At 33.5% G+C, this 23,571-nt stretch overlaps 1 protein-coding gene across 1 annotated transcript in view; it reads right to left on the bottom strand.

The window, feature by feature from the left end:
• The window catches only part of LOC123654167 (netrin receptor UNC5C-like), an 80,229-nt gene that overhangs the window by 55,551 nt on the left and 1,107 nt on the right, over nucleotides 1-23,571 (bottom strand). Inside the window, exon 2 of the mRNA XM_045590089.1 lies at nucleotides 8,832-8,916. Within this exon, the coding sequence (XP_045446045.1) occupies nucleotides 8,832-8,892 (61 nt within the window). The 5' untranslated portion in view covers nucleotides 8,893-8,916. The remainder of the gene's footprint in view (nucleotides 1-8,831; nucleotides 8,917-23,571) is intronic.

Here is a 23,571-nt window from a genome sequence, read left to right as displayed (position 1 = left end):
TAACTTAATTAGTTTCACTTCCGTTCAGTATATTTCTAATTCCGTTTTCGTTGGGACCGAACGCTATTTCCTTCTCAATTGTATTTTTCCTTAATGGGATTTGTTTTGGAGAGTCTTTTTGTTAATATTGTATTAATGTTATTAAATTTTCAATTCACTTAAGAATCATCCTGTCTTGTAGTCGTCGGAATTCATTTTTTTTTCTATCATGGTGTTGTTTTAAATTCTGCAACATTTCATTAGATGTATTAAAAAAAGTGATTTGGAATAAATTTTTATTTTTTCGTTTTACTTTGGCCTTATATTTTTTGCTGTATACAAATAAAACAATTGACTGTTTGATACGAAAAGTATTGTTGATACAAAAAGAGACTAAATAACGTATTAACGTTGCAAATGTTATGAGATTCATATACTACTACGTTTTTTTTTACTTTCTACTGTAACGTTTCTTCAACTTAATAAATAAAAAAGAAAATTTACTAATGAAATGCTTAGTGAAGTTTAATCGTTGTTGTTCCTAAGTTTCCAGAAAATATATTACCGTAACAAAAGATTTATTGCTGGACTTAGCATTATTTATAATCCTGAGCATACGTCGATATTTCATTTAAGTAAATGCCATTTACATACTTATTCTGACGTGGGTAAGTCAATTTAATATACCATTAGCCTTTAAATCATCCAAGCATCTGATCGAGGGAGACATATTTGTTCGATTCGATTTCGATAATGTAGGACGAGTAGCAGATGTAATTGATCATTACAATTATATTATATGTATATAAATTGTAATAGGTTTTATTTGTTCTATTGCAAAGTATTTAACTCGAAAGTGTCTTAAGCCTTTTTACCCCGTTCTAGACATAAATATCGGATGAAAAAAAAATACATAAACCTCCTCTTATATAACAGTATATTTTTTTTTTTGGTATCGCAGGGAACCCATTTATGGGTGATATCTTAATTCTCTAACTTACCAATAGAAGTTATCAGTCTCTTACAGTTTCCTAATCCATCTATAGCCTGCGGCATATCTATCAACGAATACTCCATATTATTTTTAAATGCATCGTAATTTAATTAACGAGTACCGTTAAATGCAATCAATTCCATCGTGTGAGGTTTCATTTCGAAATAAAGATTACCTAATTTAGGTCGAAGTTTGTTTTGAATAATATTAACAGCTATTTAACTTTGTTTATCAAGACGAACAATTGGAATCTATATTTTAGAAAACATAATTTGACCCAATTTAAGCTTAAATGTATTTATCACATAGTCCTAAACTATATAATCGTAATAACACGCAAATACTAACAATTCTGGACACCAAACATTTTAATCAATTCCAAAATGCCTTGATATAATTTCCTCTGGAATTTAACCTCCCAGGCGTGTAAGAAAGCGATGATCGAGCAATGTGGAGCAGCACATGAGAACCAATAGACTAACAATGGATGATGTTAATTGGAGATTTAGTCGGCATTAAGACTTTGTAATAGACGTAATTAATGAATAAGAAGAAGATAAAAACGCTTATACAGAATACTATCACATGTGAAATCGAGTGACACTATATTATTGAATCCAAATAATTCTAATCCGCTCTATATTTTATTACCTGTTTGTGGTAGTTATTGTGTTTTAATCCTAATACAAGCTTAACTGGCCATGTTGTCTATTAAAATTATAATATCCATTCAACCGTATTGAGTCTCCAGCTGTGATATTGAAATCAATTTTAAGAGTGTTTTATGACAAGATTAATACACTCGTAGTAAGATCGTGTGTGGTCCTTATTTGTATTTAATATTTTTAAATGTAGACCGTGTTTTATCATAATGGCATTAATATTTTACATAACAACCGAAAGTGTTGTTTTGTGGTTCATGAATTAATGTATGAGTTACTTATTCATATGTTATTTTCGAATGACATTTAAATTAGTACATACGGAGCCGAGACGTGGACACTGATGAAGGGACTGGTCCACAAATTTAAAGTCGCTCAACGTGCAATGGAACGGGCTATGCTTGGGGTTTCTCTCAAAGATAGGATTAGAAAAGAGACTATCCGCGAGAGGACGAAAGTAACCGACATAGCCCACAGAATTAGCAAGTTGAAGTGGCAGTGGGCTGGTCATCTGTATCGCAGGACCGATGGCCGTTGGAGTAGACGGGTCCTGGAGTGGAGACCGCGTCTTGGCAAAAGTAGTGTGGGACGTCCTCCGGACCGTTGGACCGACGATCTACGTAAGATTGCCTGTGTAGGCTGGATGAAGATTGCGGACAACCGGGATGTCTGGCGCGAACTTGGGGAGGCCTATGTCCAGCAGTGGACTGCCATAAGCTGAAGTGATTTAAATTAGTGTCTATGCATTGTGCATAGGCTTTACGATTATCCTAAGCGGTGTCAAAAGTCAGAATGTTCAAATTTCATACGTACTGTTCCAATTTAATGTTTTCCGTTAGAAAGTCTTTTTTAAATTCTTTTAGGTACAAAATGAGAGCAGTACAATAAACATAATATCCAACGCGGCTGAAAACATATATCCTTGAGTGTCAATTACTAACAATTTACACAAGTAGGTACTATATTACAACAGTTCTAGTACCCTTCTGTTCTTCTGGTACATATTTATATCTATCCAAGTAGATGGCCAAAACTTTCAAGATAAAACAAATATTTTGGTAAGATTAAAATCCGAATCAATTTAAGTCATATACGTAGATAATCTTTCATCTCTAACAGTAAGTGAACGCTGGCACTTTGAGTATGATGGAGCGGCCTCACTGCAATCACCATAGCTGTTAAATCTTGAAGCCAGCGTTGATTGATGTTACATGAAATATGTATTTAGTTATTTACAAAGCTCTACATGTAAACTATACATTCGATTTTAATTGAGTTCTATGTTGTATTCTATGATGGCACGAAAAGGTTTAGATCCACAGTCGATAAACGCATTTCATTAAATGGTGGGACATCGATAGAATTGACTTCTCCTGTAAAGTAATTTAGAGTTCTTTCCATCTCAATTCTCCTCTGTGGGTTGGCAACATACCAAAAGTAATAATCATTATCAAGTTCGATAATAATAATTTCATTGTCTAAAAACTGGGATCAAACGACATTTTCTAAAAATGAATCCTAGCTAGATTTATTTATCTCTCCCGAAATTCCCTGCATACTAAATTTCATGAAAATCGTTGGAGCCGTTTCCAAGATTCAGAATATATATATATACGGCAATTGCTCGTTTAATAGTATAAGATTAATACAACTTGATGTGCTCATCAAGACACGACGTGGAGAACCACCAGCACAGACACCCAGGTCAGACAAATATTTGTGCAACACCACACACCACGCACCACTACACCAGAATAGTCTCAAAATATAAAAACCATATTAAATTTGCTAGAATATAAAAAAGAATCATAAAAAGAGCCAGACAACTTCCTAATAATATATTTAAATCTTAATTATCTCTGGACCAGATGACAGGACGGTCCCTTTCAACTTGAGAAGACTCCGATCAGTGTTTGTTTTTAGATCTCGTTAACGCGTCAAGAATTCAAACATTCATCAGGTCGAACATATCTCACATCGCGTCGGTGATAAGGAATTTCTCCATTTGCATTCAATTTCTAATTTTCTTCTTTTGTTTTAGAGGAATTTTAAAAGCGCGGAAGTTTTTATGTTTGAATATTCATTCTTTAACAGATTTTTCTTTTTATGAAGAAAAATATATAATTATAAGTGAAACTTGATCAATCAGGCTTGGACTGTACAGTGGCGTATATTGAAGGTTTATTTTCAATATCTGTCGTACTTTGTATCTGCGAGGGCTCAACGAGATCTTGCCGCAGTTTGTCTGTATATATGTTTGTGTCCTATTGTATCCTATGTATCTGTACAGATGTAAACCGTTTTATTTATCATTGTTGATTAGTTTTATTATGATTGTGAACAAATTTCTAAACAGTACTTAAACTAAGATTGGGTACAGCGGGAAATATCTTGCAAATAATCTGGAGAAGCATAACTGGAGAAGTACTTGATCTTACAGAAGATCACAGCTAAACAATACTGTTTTCAAGCAGTGTTGTGTTCCTGCGGTGAGTAAAGTGGTCAGAGCCCCTGGAATGATTGGGGGTAGATTTCAGTAGAGGTCAGTAGAGATCAGATGAGCTGTACAATTGTTTGCTGACATATTTGTAGCAAATATCAGGTACAACAAACCTAAAGTGCAAAATGATAAACGGCAGTTCAGTAGGTGATCCTTGAATCATGACGACATTACCATTTATGGCTGAAGTGTAATCAAAACGTTAGCGCAGATTACTCGTAATTTAAGTTGTATACAAAATTAAATGCATATATTCCTATAGGCCTGTAAGATCCCATTGTTGCGTATAAGCTCTCTTTCTCTATGTAAAAGAAAGATACACCGAGACCTTTCTCCTTAGTTCATTAAACAGTGTACAAAGATTATTCATTCCTATATAAAACACTTAACTTTTCGTCATAGTGTTATAACGAACGACTCTTCGTATGGCTCGAACAAAACGAACGGTTGAAGTGCATTCGAGCTTCAAGAATACTTTCCGGACGTTGATTAAGTATTTCTCATCAATATTGTCTTTTCAATCTAGTACAGCATCGGTCGAGTGTGAGATCGAATTCGATACACCAGTCAAGATTTACTTTAAACCATGCAATATGAAGTCTTACTGAATTAATGTAGCTATGCTTAAAACGAATTTGTTTTCTTACATATTTGACTGTAGCAAAAAAAAGGTAATGATTGTAATTATCATCATCATCATCATTACAGCCTATCGCAGTCCACTGCTGGACATAGGAATCTACAAGTTCGCGCCAAAAAATGGCGTGAACTCGTGTGTTGCCCATAGTCATTACGCTGGGCAGGCGGGTTGGTGACCGCAGGGCTGGCTTTGTCGCACCGAAGACGCTGATGCTCGTCTTGGACCTGTGTATTTTAAAGCCAGCTAAGATTTTAATTATGAATATTAATAATTAACAAACGTGTCACACACCTTCAGTAGCCTACGAATCCTGCATTGAAGGTCTAGAAAACACACAAACTAATTCCTAAACTGGCAAAAAAATTGAATCTTTATCAATTACATAATTTTAAAATACCTTTCTTATCGAGAATAAATTATTATTTTTTAATTTATACAAACAAACAAAAATAACAATAACACTATTATATTCAAGAAGAAACGAAAAACGAGAAGCTATAAAAACTTTGTACCAATTGATAAAGACAGTTATCGAGCGACAGCCGATGGTACTTTCTTAAATTACAAGTTATGTAACGGCCGTCATTAAAAATGCTTCAGTGTTCTACTCACACATTTTATCGTCGAACATAACACATGCCGGCAATAACACGTTACGAGTGGTGCTTGAATTACTTATTATAAAATGTATAGTCCAGTCCGTATCAAACGTCTGTTTTTTGAGTGCACCGATAACTTTATCTTATAATAGTTTTCCGACGAGTTCAAACTATAATAACATTATAAAGTTAAGCAGACGTTTGGATAAAAGTGGTAGATTTTGACATTAGAATGCGTTGTTAACTACGGGTGGTTGTAGTGGTAACAGAAAATCACAGTTGTTCTAGGGACAGGGCATTGATCTTGCTCATGATAAGTCTGTATACACTATACAGATGTCTGTCTTGTCTGCACGTTTGTGTGTATTGAGCTTCTAGATTCTCGACGCAGGATTCACGCCCTTTTAGGGATTTGGAGTATTTTTTTGTGTGATTCAAGCTTCAAAATAACAAGCCACCAAAACGTTACTACTTTATCACGTTACCATATTTACTCATACGGTATTCATTTGGTTAATTTTGTTTTGTTACTTACTCATTGGTTATTCAGTACTTTATCATAAATCATTAACGTGCAAATATTTCTAAAGAAGCATATAAATTCAATTATATGGCATTTGAGATGAAACACGTGCTAGTACAGCCATTAGTACTGTCAAAAAGAATCAAAAGACAACATTTGATATATGCTCGGAGCACGTCATAAAACATTCAAGGATAGTACATTCGCATCCGTTCCTGAAGACGCTTGCTTGATGCAGTTACTCGTAAATGCACTTAACTCTCAGACGTAAAAAGATGCGCTACTTAATGGAACCGTGGGTGGTGATTCGCTCATAAAATTTTAGTAAACGAAATGTTAGGGGATATGACTTGACTGCGTTATTACGACGTGTTTGACTTAATGAATTCAAATTTTTGTTCTCTTTATGTTTGTCATTTGTTTCTTCAATATTACGGTTGATGTCAGATGCGCTTAAATTCTGTTTATTTTTAATGTTCTGTTTATTACTGTCTTAAAATACAGTCGTATTATAAACACCTGTTAACGATCTTCTCTTTGGTGGGGAAAGTATCCACTAAACTTCATCAGAGCAGCGTGGCTCTTTTATACAGAAGAGGTATTTGCCTAGCAATGGGATGTGTGCACGATATTTCAGTTTAACTCGGTTATAAATGAAGTTGGATATATGTATATAAAAAAATATTTTAAAGCTGATGTTTGTACAAAATTTAAGTTATGTTTGAAACTGTATAGAATTATTTGGAAACACTTATACACATTTTTTAAGCTTTCTCATGAAAAAAATTGGGATTATTTAATCCGGAACCGTGGTATCCATTAACATAATGCACCAACAAGGTGTAGTCCCAAATCTCGAAATTACCTTCGAAAATCTTTTCAACATCGGAACCGACAAATTCTCACCCCATTGCAGAAAAAATACAAAAGCCGACCACACCTACAAAAACTTTGAATAGCCACCTTTTACGTTGGAAATGTAACACGATATATACAAAGACTAGTCGAGTGCCAGTCAAGAGGTTCCCAAACAAGATAATCCCTTTGTTAGTCGAGTTATAATAGTGTCTCCTGAGAGTCTTTTATTATTTTCTGTCTCACTCACAGCAGCTGTGATATGTATTAAGGTTTCATATTTCAACGTAAGCGCTGTTGAAGTTTCTGTCCCTAGATGTAGTGTTACAGGTTAAAAGGCTACGAGTTGAAACGAATGTATGTGCAAATGAGGTATGTTTTGTTAGTTGCACGTTCTTTATGGTATACTTTGTCTAAACACGTTGCTGTTGTATATTTGTCGCTAGCGAGTTTTTTGTCTTTTAATAAGGTCGTTGTTCTTTCTAATTCTGCAATGTGTTTAATTTAGCTTACTCTGTTATTTATATGCTTTGCTGTATATTTTGATCTAAATAATGGGAATACATCTATAGCTCTTTTTTTGTTATAATAATATTTGTATTTTAATTCACACAATTATCATTATGAATAGTACGACTATCTTTATTGTAAGATTGTACTCCGTATAAAACGAAGTCGTGATGAATTGTAAATTTCAAATTTTCATACATTACCCATTTATTCTTGATAAAATGAATTTCTTAGATTTTGTTTCTATAGACGGTACTAATGCGATAGTCGTGTTCGGAAGTCGCCCGCAGGTCGTCACGATTAAGTGACTTTTTTGCGAGAGCTTCTTCCTTGACTTTCTAAGAACTGCCTTTTGGTAACGGTTCCGTGAACGTAATGAAAGGTCAAAGAATTTTCATTGTAATTTCGTATAAGGCTATTTCAAGTAACTGTCTTCTGTTATAAACAATTGCCATAAACAATGCGTTTCAAATGTCCGTCTGTTTAAATTAATTTTGAAAGACTAAATTGAGTTGAAACTAGTTTATACTGGATAAATCTAGAAATATTTATAATTTCTATATAAGATAATTATATATCCTTGCGTATACTTCACTTTTATCGCTGTAAAATATTACAAAGGCAGACAATTCAACTTTTTTTCACACGACGACTGCTAAGAATGATGATACAAATCTAAGTTTACGTAGTCTAAAGAACCCTCCAAAGTTCAGTTTTAAAGTTCTCGCGTCTAAGTCGTGGGTACTTTTTGCCGGCTACCTCTTATCTTCCCTAAGATAAGGTGTTAAGTCCTTAAGTGAAATTTCGGCATATTTAATTTTTTTTCTCCAGACTACGCGTTTTAAACGTTGAAAAGTAATCTAATAAATTAGGGTAAGACGTCGATATTTTAGCAGTCTTCGCTTGGTTAAAATCGCTTTCACATTTAAGATAAAACCTTTTAACGCTATGTAAGAATTATTATTTAACAAAATCTGATACAAAATTGCCTGCCTCTTATTTACTTGACCGACTAAAACTAAATGTAGGTACATTGTTAATATAAAAAAGAGGATTTTTCTTCATTATGTTTATTAATTTTAATACACAAAGTGAAAAAAGAAACATAATAAAAGTATGAAAAGTATGTTTATCGGTTTGAATGTGTTGGCCACAGTATGCAGAGGTTGGCTTGATTAAATAAGATATTTCATTAGAGAGCTTCGTTAGTAAATAATGCTATAACTTATAAAACATTACTAAAACTCAGCAAATTAAAACCACACGGATCAACTCTTACGATAATTATGACTCTCTAATGAGGTCACTGACATAATAACACCCACTTATAAAGATCCAACTGGACAAGCAGATATGAGATTAGCTTAAACAAACAAATTCTTCTGTTTTGTACATGTAAGTGTTTCTGTAAGTTAAGCTTGCTAAAACATTGATAATATTGCGTAAGTGTCAAGCCAAACAAGTAAATGAAAATAAATACAAAAGTTATAAGTAAGAATCACTCGTAGCAATCTTATGTCATGTTGTTCGAATGATTTTGAATAATAGAGAAAAAAGTAAAAATCTCACCATGTTTATCCGCGGCGACGGCGACCACACATAGCACGAGGAGCACGCTCCTGCGCGCCATCACTTACAAACGGGCGCTCATCACCTAAAACAATAACCTTTGTTTGAGTACGTGAAAGCTGACCAATATTTGATCAAATATATTTACTTTTGACCCAGCGTTGGAATAAAGAATTTACAATGTCATGTAAAATATTGGGAGCATTGTATTTTTTGAACATGATTCTTTGAAGTGCTTAAATAATATATATTAATATGTTTTTTTTTTTTGTATTTTTAAATAGTGTTCAATCAATACATGCATACGGATATTGAATCATTAAATTTATTTCTACATAAAAGCAGTGTAATTTCGCAGTTTAAGATTTTATTTTGAACAGTCTACATATTTACAAACATATAGATATATATTTTCCTTTGTTATATCTAAATATTACAGAAAAAGAAAAATGGAATTTAACAATTACCTATAAAAAGTTTAAAAGTATTATTTTTACGTCATCTTAATTCCGATAGTAATAGCATATTAAGAGAATTATTTTAAATCAGCCTACATTTATTTTAAAAAAAGATTTTTTGATAAAAGTTACACGATTCAAAGATTTTGATTACAAGAATATTTTACCCTCTTGAAAACAATTTTAGATAATAACTTCATATACTCCATGTTAAGATTATGTACTTATTATAATGCAGTAGAATATCACAGAGATTTTTTCTAAACCGAAGCGTAACTAATTGGTCCCTGTAGGGGCTTTTGGGGTAAAAAATAAACGACTGTGTGGGTTCGTACACGAAATGTGGTAAAACCGCTTTTGAATCGGCCCAATTGTGAAATAATATAGTCGGGAACTAATGCACGGGAATGGTCTGGGCGTTGATCAGATAGCGTGTCATTTTGAGTTGTTTGCCGGTGGATGATTTTTGATATTGTTACATGATGATTGCGATTATAATTTTAACGTTTTAGCTTTAATTTTAAGTAAGTGGACTGCGATAGACTGAAATGTATGTAAGTGTAGTGTGTTTTATATGGATTTTCGAAAGTTTATGTGATCTTTTGATTTAAAATTAATCTCGCGCCATTAAAGACAATGTTGTGAGGAAATTGAGCAAGATATTCGAAGATAACAACAACTTATTGAACAAAGAAATATTCATACTGAATATTTCGTAATGTGTCATTAAACGCGATAAATTACGAAACAACTATTATTTATATTAAACAATTATTATTGTAAGAATGGACTGTTAGTTTATTTTATGAGTAAAAGAATATATGATGTAAATATTTTAAAATTGTTTTAGCAAGAGAGGACTTATTACATAAAATATAGTTACAACGAATCCTTTCGCAATATCCTTTAAAAAATAATCTCTATACAAATAGTGACGCATATAAACGTGGGCGGTCGTGTCGCTGGCATCAGATAAATCGGATAAAACGGTAGCACCTAGTTAAGGCTTTCATAATTACTGCGCTGATAACGACTTTGATAACACTGTCGGGGGAGATTAAACTGATTAATGCTGGTGTAAACATCATTAATATATCATATGAGAGTCATTGGATTATTTAAATTTTAATTGGGCTGTTTCGTTATTTTACTAAAATTTAATTTTTTAATAAACTTCAAAAAAGGAGGAGGTTACTCAATTCGACCGTATATATTTTTTTATATGTATGTTCGGGGATAACTTCGTCTTTTATGAACCGATTTTGATAATTCTTTTTTTGTTCGAAAGGAGATATCTCTGGTGTGGTACCATAATAAGGAAACCAAGATCTGATGATTAGATCCTAGAGAAATCGAGGGAAACTCAAAAATCCGCATAACTTTTTACTGGATATACCGATTTTGATGATTTTTAATTTAATCGAAAGCCGATGTTTATCATGTGGTCACATTTAAATTTCATCGAGATCTGATTACAACTTTTGCAGTAATCTTTGATAATGCGTATTTACTTGATTAATTTTTCGTCTACCTACGTTGTATTACTTGTTGATATATTTAAGTCAGTTTTTTTTCGTTTGCCTGCAAACATAATTATATAAATTTGACGACGCTTTTGTGCAGTTGAGCAATGGGCTGCGTTAGCTTTTACGCGTTCGATTTAACGACAAATATTTGTACAGGCTACACATTTATTTGTCATGGGTTATACTCGATATAGGCCTCACATCCTAGCGGAAGCCGTTGCGTGTGAGATGTAAAAAAGAAAAAAAAAACTTCGACGAACTACTCTAAACGGCAACATAACTAAGTCTTAGGCCATTCGTAGTTCGTAGTGATGAAAATCGGAGGTTCGATTCCTTTTTGATATTGATATTGACATGAATATTTGCTTCTGGACTCGGTATTCAAATCTAAATATTATATACGGCCGTGAGATATTGAGACACATTATTGATCTAGCTCAGTTCAAATAAGACCTACATAATAAACAAGATTTTGATTGTACTCATTATATATTAAGAGCTTTATATTGTGTTTCAAAACACAAAAAATATATTGTCAATTAAAAAAAACTCATATTTATATCGTAAAATTACCAGTAATCTTAATAATTGTGTTTACAAGCAAACGAAAAAAATCGACCTCAATTATATTGACAAGTAATACAACGTAAGTTGACGAACAAAATTAAGAAACGCACTAGTTGCCACTACGATTTTCGAAGGTTAACTTCGATTTCTCTGGGATGCCATCATCAGATCCTGATCTCTTTATCATGGTCCCACCCTGGGGATATCTCCTTTCCAACAAAAAAAAAAATCAAAATTGCTTCATAAGCAACGAAGTTATCCGCGAAGGCACTTAGAAAAAAAATATATACGGTCGAATTGAGAAACATCCTCCTTTTGGAAGACGGTTAAAAAGTGGTACATTAGCGCCTATTCTTCAATATTAGATCAGCATCTCCCGGAGGAACGTTGTTTTATTTAAGATAACGCACTTCCGTCTTCTTATCAGCCTCTTAACTAACCTACTTACTTTTGCATCATTAATGTTTCATGTTATTCGACAAACGACGGAATCAATTTTGTTTGTGTTAACATGAGACGTCTCTTGGGAATCCTCTGCCTGATATAATGGTACGGCAAATGTACATACACTAACTTTCCGCTGTGGAGGATGTATCGATTAACGCCAATAGTTACGGGTTCAACTCTTAATTTATTTATATTATATAGGTTATCTTTTCCTGGTGTTTAAATAAGGTGGGTGTCGTAAGAGGTGACTGAGGGATAACACAGTTCCACTACCACCTTGGAACTTAAAAAGCCGACCGATGGCAGGATAACCATCCAACTGCTGGCTTTGGAATACACAGGCCGAAGACGGGCAGCAGCGTCTTCGGTGCGACAAAGCCAGCCCTGAGGTCACTAACCCGCCTACCCAGCGTGGCGATTATGGGCAAAACACATGAGTTCACGTCGTTTTTGGCGTGAACTTGGGGAGACCTATGTTCAGCAGTGGACTACGATAGGCTGAAGTGAGATTTAAATATGAATCTTCCCTTTGTGCCTTAGATATAAGCAGGGTAACTATCGGTTATTATCATATTTATCTGATAGTGATAATTGAAGATGCAATTATTCACTGATATATGAGTGTAGCAGAGTCATTAATTACATTCTAATTCTTCTAATATACGAAACTATTCCCTGTGCAAAACATGACATTTTAGTGTCTTGTTTAATTTAGTTCAAACGTACCCACAATATTTACAGCTATATCATGCAATATAATCCATTCAGATTCCTGTTTAGTTTAGAAATCCATTGTAGTTATTAAAAAAAATCTAAATTACATTTAAAGTTCAACAAAATAATTTTAAATATGCAGTTTTTATGTTTCTGAAATGATGGGTTTGGAATATATTACATGGGGTTTTGTAGGCTGAGTTTACAATTCACGACGAATGTTTATCCCCTAGGAAATTCTATATCTGTGGTAAATTTGTACGTATTCAAAATGTTTCCCTTGTAAACATTTTTAGTATTCAATTACAATTTATTTTGTAAACACACAAAAAAAAAAACGTCCAATAACATTATATATTATTTTTCTAGTCGTTACTGATGTAAATACAGATTTAATATTGATTACAATATTTCTATCTTTATTGAGAGGAATGTTTTAGTATTTGATACATTTTATTATAATGGAAAAACTCAACAGCTGTGACAAATCGAATGTGGAGTGCGGCTGTCAATTAGTAGTCCCTTTGAGATGTTGAGCTAATTATAAGATCATATAAAGAAGTGTTTTCAAAATAGAAAAATAATATTAGGTATTATAACATAATAGTTATCACTGAGCGCATAAGCTATAGTTTAAGAAAAGAAAACGTAACAGCGAAAATCGTGTAAGCAGCGCGGGCGAACTGCGAGCGATTATAATTTTGACATTGTGCTTTGGCCTGACGTGGTAATTTGTTAATTGTATTTGACTCCATCGTGTTGTTTTTCATTTTCAATTTTTTTTTTAATTTCATCATCCTAAATTTGTATGCTTTTGACATTGTATTTTATAAGGTATTTCTGAATTGTTATTAGCACATCGAACTTGATACACATTAACAATATTGTCAATTTAAATATTTATGAGTGATTGCTTATTGATAAATTTACTCATTAATTCTTTGTATTACTTGAGGTGATAATGTATGTTGTGATAACTTGTAATTAAAAGAACACTGACATTATATTGTAAGATCATGTGTGTGTGTGATCACTATCATTAATGCATTTTTTGTTCGTTATCCTTTAATAAATAAATAAAATAAATAACTCCAGTCTATTCTCAAAATACATCCGCTAACAATCTAAGAGAATGCGTTATTATAACACTTTGTCAATGTAAGAGAACCTTCATTAGTGTGAAGTTTGTAAAAGACATTAATGATGCCTCGATGCCGCTGGGACGTACAAGTAAAATAATAACCTTGTAACTGCAAAACTTCAAACTGCTTGTAACATTATATAACTACTACACAACAGATGGGGCGAGAATTTCATATTTGAAACTTTAAATAAAATTGTTTTGAACGTATTCAAAAAAAAAAGAAGAAGGTTCTCGATATGATTACATTTTTTTAACCGACTTCCAAAAAAGGAGGAGGTTCTCAATTCGACTGTATATTTTTTTTTTTTTTTTATGTATGTTACATCAGAACTTTTGCCCGTGTGGACCGATTTCGACAAATTTTGTTTAATTCGAAAGGTGGTGTGTGCCAATTGGTCCCATTTAAATTTATTTGAGATCTAACAACTACTTTTCGAGTTATATCTAATAATGTGTTTTTACTTGACGCTTTTTTCGTCGACCTACGTTGTATTATACCGCATAACTTTCTACTGGATGTACCGATTTTTAATGTTTGTGTAATTTTTTACTAGGTGTACTGATTTGTTGATAATTTTTATTAACACTTATATACTTAGACAATTAATTATATTACTTCTCTAATTATTACTTATCGGTGTAAATAAAAGTCATTATATGTTCTATAATAACATATGAAATAAAATTAGTTGAAGTTAATTTTGATATACGTATATCATCTCCTTGTGGAATTATCGCAAGAATAACGACAGTATTTCATTTTGAATCACATCTCAAAACGCAATTCTCTCTCTTTCTATCTTCACTAGCTTATATTTCCCTCTCAACTTCCGTTCGCATCGTACGATCACACTTTCGTATTACGTAGTACGCATTCACAAGCTTACTCTCCAAGTCAAGCGTAGGTGAAGAAGTTTTACTTAAAAAACCTATTTTATTCTCAATAACATTAAATGGTAATAAGCGTTCCATCATAGCGATAGCTTTTAATAAAATTACAATATAAACTTATTATACCCGTGACTAATTACCAATAGAAATCCGTTTTAAATCCAGCTTGTTAAGAAATAGTTGCGTGACGGCGCAAAACCTCGTATTGAGCATAAAATCGTAATTAGTAGTTTATTATAAGCGTTTGATTTGATACGAACAAAAAGTTTTACGATTGGCGCGTGAGGAGTTTTATACGATGCGATTTTTAATAAGTAATATTTCTTCGATGAATAGTATGAAGTCGGATTAATGTCTTTGGCTTGTCATCTATAAAGAATTCATAAGGTACCTTCAATGCATTTTAATTGAGTAATAAAAACTGTTTTTTTTTTATATGACTTTTGTGACGTTTTTCTAGTTGGTATGTTATACACTTAGCCTATCGCAGTCCACTGCTGGACATAGGCCTCCCCAAGTTCGCGCCACACATCCCGGTCTTCCGCAATCCTCATCCAGCCTACACCGGCAATCTTACGTAGATCGTCGGTCCAACGGGCCGGAGGACGTCCCACACTGCGTTTGCCAAGATGCGGTCTCCACTCTAGGACCCGTCTACTCTAACGGCCATCGGTCCTGCGACACAGATGACCAGCCCACTGCCACTTCTACTTGCTAATTCTGTGGGCTATGTCAGTTACTTTCGTTCTCTCGCGGATAGTCTCATGTTAGTTGGTATGTTATATGATACGTGTAAAAGATTATTTAATGAAGAGTTTTTGTCATTCTTAAATCATTTTGTACCGCAGTTAATAAATTAAAAATCATTTTTTTATCTTATTTAAAGTTTATAGGCATTTCTCATTGAATAATAAAAAATTAAGTGATAGTTGAAACAAATGAATAGATAAATTCATTTAACGGAGAAAATGAATTACTCATGCGTCAAGAAACACAAGCAGTCGTCCAGAATAATCTGGATCATTGGTCAGGACCTTTATCTTTATAGCGTTTGGCAAAAATACTTAGTAATTGAACCTGTGCCCAGCGCAAAAGCTTCTTAAGTGACCACTATGCTAAAGCATCGTACAATTAGTTGAAAAATCTAATAACAGTAACTTTTCGTAACAAAACTTTAAGATGATGTTATTAAAAGTCGTATCGCAGTCGTGTCGTAATCGTAACGTATAAAAATAATATAACGAGATATTAATCTCTGCTCATGACAAATAAGAACTTACATAAGCTCCAAAAGTCTTCGGCAACTATTAACAAGACTTGGAACAATGGTACAGCGTCTGTAACTAATAGGCATTTGTAATCTCAAAGATTCATCTTTACTTTAATAAAAAAATTCAAAAGAAACGGTTTGGGAAAAAAAATTTATGAATATATGAAGTTACAATGTGTTAAAATATTTTTATTAAATTTAATTTTTAATGACTCATCCAGCTATCTTTGCAATTTTTTTTATTCGATTACAAGCAGATTACAGCATCGTGTGAATTATCTTTTCGTTAGTACGAAATAGTAAAAATTATATATATTGTGACCATTTGATGATGACTAAAATTTAACTTGAGATAAATTTGAGTCATCATTAAACTTAAACGGTCACAGTAATTATATATTTACTTGGACAACGATATTTTTAAACAATTTTAAGAAACTGCGTGATCACTTAAAAAAAGCGCGTTTTGTAAGGCACTTACGTTCTTTTTACTTTTGACTTACCTTCCTCCGATTATAAAATTTTATAAGATACTACCTAACCTGGTGAATTTCTTACCGCCTTATTTATTTTTTCTTAAAAATAATAATTACATATATCAAAATAAAATATACTCGTAGCATATCTTTCAAGTTGGATCAAACTGCACACGGTGTGCAAATTTGGGGATTTGTCACTGCCAAGCGTTATCATCGCGATTCTCGGCGATGACGAGTCCTGGAAGGCGATGGTCTCCTTTTGCGAGACAGTAATGTCCCAGAAGGAGAACGACGAGCGGATGAGAGAGAGGGCTGCCGACGAGGCCTCCGTCTGCAGGCGACGAACGGGGGTGTGTAGGAGGCGCTACTTAATGCGCTTTCAGTAACACCCCTGTGCCCGTCTCAGGCCGGGATGGGAACCCGGTCCTGCTAGACACGACGTCGTCGGGATTGTTCAGAGTTGAGCCGGACAGTCCCCATGGAGGAGAAATCTGGTCTTTTCGCCGAGGCCAGCCTGTCGCTCGAGGGATCCTGTTGCCTACAGATCCGGCACCCTCTAAATAAAGCGGCTAAAGGCTCCCGCAGGGGTTTGGCCGGTATTGCACCCCCAAGTGCTGAAGCCGACATACGGTCTAGGACTGCCTACCCGGGCATCCTGGATATCACCCGTAAATGGGTTCCCCTGCGATAACAAAAAAAAAAAAAAATACGGACGTGAACGTGAACGAAAACGGTGTGCAAATTTGATAAAAACGGGTAAGTAGTTTAAGAGTCTATTGGGGACAAACAACGTGACGCGTAATATATACATAGATAGATAAATTTATTTTAATTATTTATTTTATTTTATTAATTTGAAAATGCGTTACTGAAAACAAACACATGTGTTGATTTAGACGAGAGAACGAGTACAGAGTATATACATACATACTCTGTACATTCAATTTGTTTCAATACATATTTTTATGTTATTTAGTCTACTAAGCGTTTCATATACATCGTGTATTTGACGCCGCATTAGCGCAACGGTTACAGCCATGGATTGTACCTGTTGCGCTGGCGGTTGCGGGTTCGATCCCCGCACATGACAAACATTTGTAGTGGCCATACAGGCATTTGCCGTGGTCTGGGTGTTTGTGCAGTCCTTGTGGGTCGCCACCGTGCCTCGGAGAGCACATTAAGCCGTCGGTCCCGATCGTTATCATGTACATCTGATAGCGATCGTTACTCATAGTAGGGAATATATCCGCCAACCCGCATTGGAGCAGCGTGGTGGATTAAGCTCTGATCCTTCCCCTACACGGGGAAAGAGGCCTATGCCCAGAAGTGGGATATTACGGGCTGAAGCGTGTATTTAACGTGTATTAACATAAATAAATCAGTGTAATAATTGTGTTTGCAGGCAAACGAAGAAAAACCGACTTCAATTACATCGACAAGTAATACAACGTAGGTAGACAAAAAAACAGTCAAGTAAATAAGCATTATCAAAGATTAACCCAAAAGTTGTAATCAGATCTCGATAAAATTTAAATGTGACCACATGATTAACATCGGATTTCGATTAAATTAAAAATCATCAAAATCGGTACACCCAGTAAAAAGTTATGCGGATTTTCGGGAGTTTCCCTCGATTTCTCTAGGATCCCATCATCAGATCCTGTGTTCCTTATAATGGTACCAAACTAGGGATATCTCCTTTCCAACAAAAAAAGAATTATCAAAACGGTTCATAAACGACGGAGTTGTCCCCGAACATACATAAAAAAAATATAAGTATACGGTCGAATTAAGTAACCTCATCCTTTTTTTGAAGGTTAATAATTGTGTCTGCTCGCAAACGAAAAAAAAACCGACTTCAATTACATCGACAAGTAATACAACGTAGATCGACGAAAAAATAGTCAAGCAACTACGCGTTATCAAAGATTACTCAAAAAGTAGTTATCAGATCTCGATAAAATTTATATGTGACCACATGATAAACATCAGCTTTCGATTTAATTAAAAATTGTCAAAATAAGTACACCCAGTAAAAAGTTATTACGGATTTTCGAGATTTTCCCTCGATTTCTCTGGGATCCCATCATCAGATCCTGGTTTCCTTATCACGGTACCAAACTAGGGATATCCCCTTTCTAACAAAAAAAGAATTATCAAAATCGGTACATCGAGTAGAAAGTTATGCGGTATAATACAACGTAGGTCGACGAAAAAAGCGTCAAGTAAAAACGCATTATTAGATATAACTCGAAAAGTAGTTGTTAGATCGCAAATAAATTTAAATGGGACCAATTGGCACACACCACCTTTCGATTAAAACAAAATTCGTCGAAATCGGTCTACCCGGTCAAAAGTTCTGATGTAACATACATAAAAAAAAAAAATACAGTCGAATTGAGAACCTCCTCCTTTTTTGGAAGTCGGTTAAAAACAGCACTCGTGAAGTAAAGTCATTTCGCACCTTAACTCCTCTTATAATATCGTACGTGTACAAACAGTTCCGTACGAATACATTAGTTTGTATTTTATATTCTCAGTGAAAAAAAAGCTACTTTTCAGAAGTTCAATTTTTGCCGAATGTGTTACATAATTATGTGTTCATGACAAGTATAAGTTACACAGCCATGTAAATCGTCTGGGATATTAATAAATAAAATAAATATCTAATCATATAACATACACACACACACACACACGGTCGTCTGTTCCTAAGGTAAGCAACTTACTGTTTTTGTTACGTAACAGCAGACTGATATAACTGCTTTTTTATAAACATACATACAAATAATACATATATAAATAAATATATACTATAAAAGTGTGTTGCGTTGTGTTCGAGTTATGTGTATTCGAATTCTACACATGCTTTTAATTTACTGAAGATGATGCATATTATGGCCACAAGATGTATATTTTTATTTATTTAATGCGAATGAAGTCACGGGTAATCGCTAGTGTAAGATAACGTTAAAGAGATAGCCCTCGAAAACGACAAGACTAACAAGCTTTCGACGTAACGGTAATACTACATCGCTCTCAGTAGACGCTACACATCTCAGGCACCTTATTAGTTTTTTTTTATCTGCACCCATCACCACGTGACTAGGCATGATAATAGGCGCGTAACCTATTTCACGAAAAGCGTAATGATGTCTTTTATCAGATTCGAGAAACTTTCGTCATAACCCGTTATGAGGTTACGTCTTCACAAAACCGACTCGAAGTTAAATTTATAATGACCGAATGAATGCTTTCTTGAAATTATACAAGAATTTTAAAGGTTTTCTAGAAGTCGTTGTAAAGATATGAATATTTATATCTATATTATAAGGGTTTGGTAACATGCTGTGACTGACAGACTAAGGCAACAAACCAACCTACTAGTTTAGCTTAGATTTATAAAAATACTTTTAAATCTTATGTACTGACTGGCTAAGACTTGGAATCATTTTTCATAGTTTAGACAAGACTGAGTTACAAATAACTGCTCTTTATTTTAAACCTAGATAATCACAGTAGTAGAAGTGATGACGACGGCAAAAATTGATATGTCCTATACAAATAATGTTTGTCATGTTCGGGGATCGAACCCGCAACCGCCAGCGCAACAGCCACAAACCAGCGCTGTAACCGTTGCGCCAACGCGGCATCAAGTCTTAAAACAAGCTATTTCAGCACAAATTTGTAGTAGACCTAGTCTTCTGGGTATCCCGATAGTACCTCAAACATGGATAGTTTCTCCTGATAGTAAAATTATCTAGGAGCATTGGATATATTGAGAGAGACATAGTTACTACAATGGAGCATTTGACGCATTTTGCTATAATCCATATTCTAAATATGAATATTAGAGATAGCGAAGCAATATACCAGTACCATTCAATGAGTGGCAATTTCGCAAAACTTAAAACAACAAAATAAATAACAAAAATATACACAGATGAGATCCGCTATACGAGATAGTTGTCTAATTTTAAAACATCTTCCAAACAGTTTTTAACGTCAACATAAACATTACGTAAGGAAAGGCTTATCGCTAAACGGCCGACACAAAAATGTACTCAAACTCGGTGATAACTTTCTGACCGAATTCCTTATCACGGACAGTTCATAAATCTTATTGTTATCGAGTTATTGAGAGTAATAACTTGTGATTCATTTTATAATTAATATAAAACAAATACAAAACAACTACCCACTAAAAGCAAACAATTATCGAACTAAAACTTCTAACAAAAGCTTGCGTGTGTAGCACTTGACTTGGGGAGTAAGTTGGTGAATGCGTGACGAGAGCGTTATGAAAAGTGTGATCGGGCGAGGCGAACGGAAGTTGAGACAGATATATAAGTTAGTGAATATAGAAAGAGAGAGAGAGTTGCGTTTCGTAAGTTTTACTTCAGTCCTGTGGTCTTGAATGATTAATCCAAACTGAACTAAATCAATCTGTAAACATCTCAAATTCTTTTTTAGGGTTCCTTACGTCACAAGGTAAAACTGAACTCTTATATGATCACTTTGTTGTCCGTCTGTCTGTCAAGACTCTTTTTCTCAAGAACGCGTGGAGGAGGTATCAAGCTGAAATTCATATCAAATACTCAGCTCTACTTTCCATTGGAGCCGTGAAAAAATCAAACTTATAAACTAATCCAATCCAAAAATACAGCCATTTATGCTGCAAATTTTTGACACTTACAAGGGAATCAAAACCTACAGGGTACTTCCCGTAAACACGGCATCTTGAAATTTGGTACGAAGCAACGATTTATAGCACAGATAAAGGAAAAATTTCGAAAAGCACAAATCGTTAGTTACATCATGTAGTAAAAATATTATTAATATTTTTATTTGTACGGAACCCTCGGTACGTGAGTCCGACTCGCACATGGCCAGTTATTTTTTTGTTTCACTTGATAAATTAACCATTTAGATTATATCATAAATTCAACATTAGGTTAATATCCAAAAAAAAATCTCTGTAATACAATTTTTAATCGCGCAAAGCCAGGCAGGTTAACAATCGTAGGCTCAAAACAGTAATTAGTATTTTATAAGTTTATGTAATCAATAAAAGCCAAACAGAGGCATCTCTAACCATCCCTCAGCTGGGAATAGGCCTTTTCTCTATCTATCTATATCTTCATTCTCTAAGATAAATATTATCTAAGGTTGGTCTATGAGGCTGTCCAACTGCAGGTTCCCCTACTATCAGTATCCCTATATAGTTTCCCTACTACGAGCTTGTGATAAAATCCGCCTTAAAGCTATGCTATAGAGTAATATATCTTCTCTAAAAAAAAAATAATAAAAAATAATAATAATTTTATTTGTCGCGACGCACCACTATGCGATGGCGGATATGATACATTTCTCAGAGTTACTTTAAATATGCGGGTTTCTTACAACGATTTCTTGCGCTTGCAAGACAAATATTAAACATAAAGTAGGTACTTTACAAGACAGGGTTGCTAACACGGATTTGTAGATTCTACTGTCTAAAAATCTCATAATATATCAACACTTACTAAGAATACGATATTGAGATATATATATAGAAGATCATCCACAAATATCTTTCAAGTCGACTTTGACGTGCTTCATTACTAAAAGCAATTTTAATAAAATTTACAGTAGGATAGTAGTAGACAAGTAATAAAGTCGTAAAATAAACTTAGTGTTAGTACATTTATAAGTCTTATCTCAAATAAATAACACCTAATATACATATAAATAATATCTACCTATATACATAGTTGTAGACTGGTCTTCTTATATAAAAATAAATACTAGTCATAATACCTACTTCGCAAAACTTCAAAACCAAATTGGACATTTTTTTGTTATTGTCAGGACACTTTTATCATAATAAAAAAAAAAACAATAGAAAATTAAAAAAAAAAAAAACTTAGTAACGAAGATTCAACCAGTAATGGCAATTTTAAAATTTCATCAAACCACAGATTAACAACGTCGAATCGCTAGACATAAGCTTCTTAGATGTTAATTTGTCTCTAAGCGGACTTAATCAGACGAAAAAAAAAGTAAGAGTAACGAAGATTCCTTGTTAATAAACGACTAAAGAATGACTGCTAGGGAGAAATTTAAAAAAAAAAGACAAGTAAACAGAAAATTCCGAATGCAAATTCTTTCAGAGCTTCGCCTTACTAGAATAAAAAATCTTCATAAATATTCGATCGAATTTATTTAAAATATATCTCTTTTATTTCCAACAGTTTCTATTTTAATTTCTTTTAATAATAAGAGAAAAACCGTCATGTATATTATGTAGAAGCGAGGAACACTATTGATAAGTCAGAAACGTATAATTACTATAATAAAATATAAAAAATTCAATCACCAAATCTATCAATAAAGCCCTTTTCACTTAAAACTGAAAATTATGTGGTGTTATGGGACACCAGGTAGGAACGAAGTTACTTTGGATAGTATAGAAGCAACACAATTTGAAACAAAAAATGTTGAATTTTATATATATTTTCTAATTCTCGATTTTTTTTTTTTAATTTTGTTGATTGGTTTTTAATTAAGTACATAAAAGTATTTAGGAAATTTAGTATTTTAGAAAATAACAAATACCTTAAAATAAAATAAATCAAACAAAATAATAATAATAATAATTCAAACTATTAAGTGAAATAATAAAACATGTCTTTATTTATTTTTGTCGACAGTATAAAATTACATAAATTTACATAAATAATTTAAAAAAAGTTTACTAGTAATATTTTAGTTTTACAAACGTCATATTATACAGTCCTGTGACTGATATTACGTCACTTCCGTTATATATTTTTCTTACGGCTTTAGTATCACATTTTTTTCAGTTCGATCGCCCAGCCAAATGTCAAGCCTGCCGTAAGGAACTTCGTTCCAACAAGTATGTGTTAGTACAAAATTCATTAATTTTAGTAAAAGTGAATCTATCACCGATTCGGAGTACAGGTTCTACTGTGAGAGAAGAATCGGCAAGAAACTCCACAGTTACGTGATAATGCTGAACTGAGTTACGTATACTTAACAAATTCATATATATTTAGTAAAACTTATTACTTTTGCTTTATATAATGACCAAATAGCCCATATCAAACTTATATATATAAGAATTTTAAGAATTTTATATTATTTATTTTTACTTTACATGTCACATAAAGATGGAATTCAAACGTATAAAGGTGTTCGACTCCTAAGTGCGTTCCATCAAATGGGATGTAATAGATCATGTT

This window comes from Melitaea cinxia, chromosome 6, assembly GCF_905220565.1.
Source record: "Melitaea cinxia chromosome 6, ilMelCinx1.1, whole genome shotgun sequence".
Lineage (NCBI taxonomy): Eukaryota > Metazoa > Arthropoda > Insecta > Lepidoptera > Nymphalidae > Melitaea > Melitaea cinxia.
Note: the sequence above shows the minus strand (reverse complement) of the source record. Positions and strands in the feature narration are given on the sequence as shown.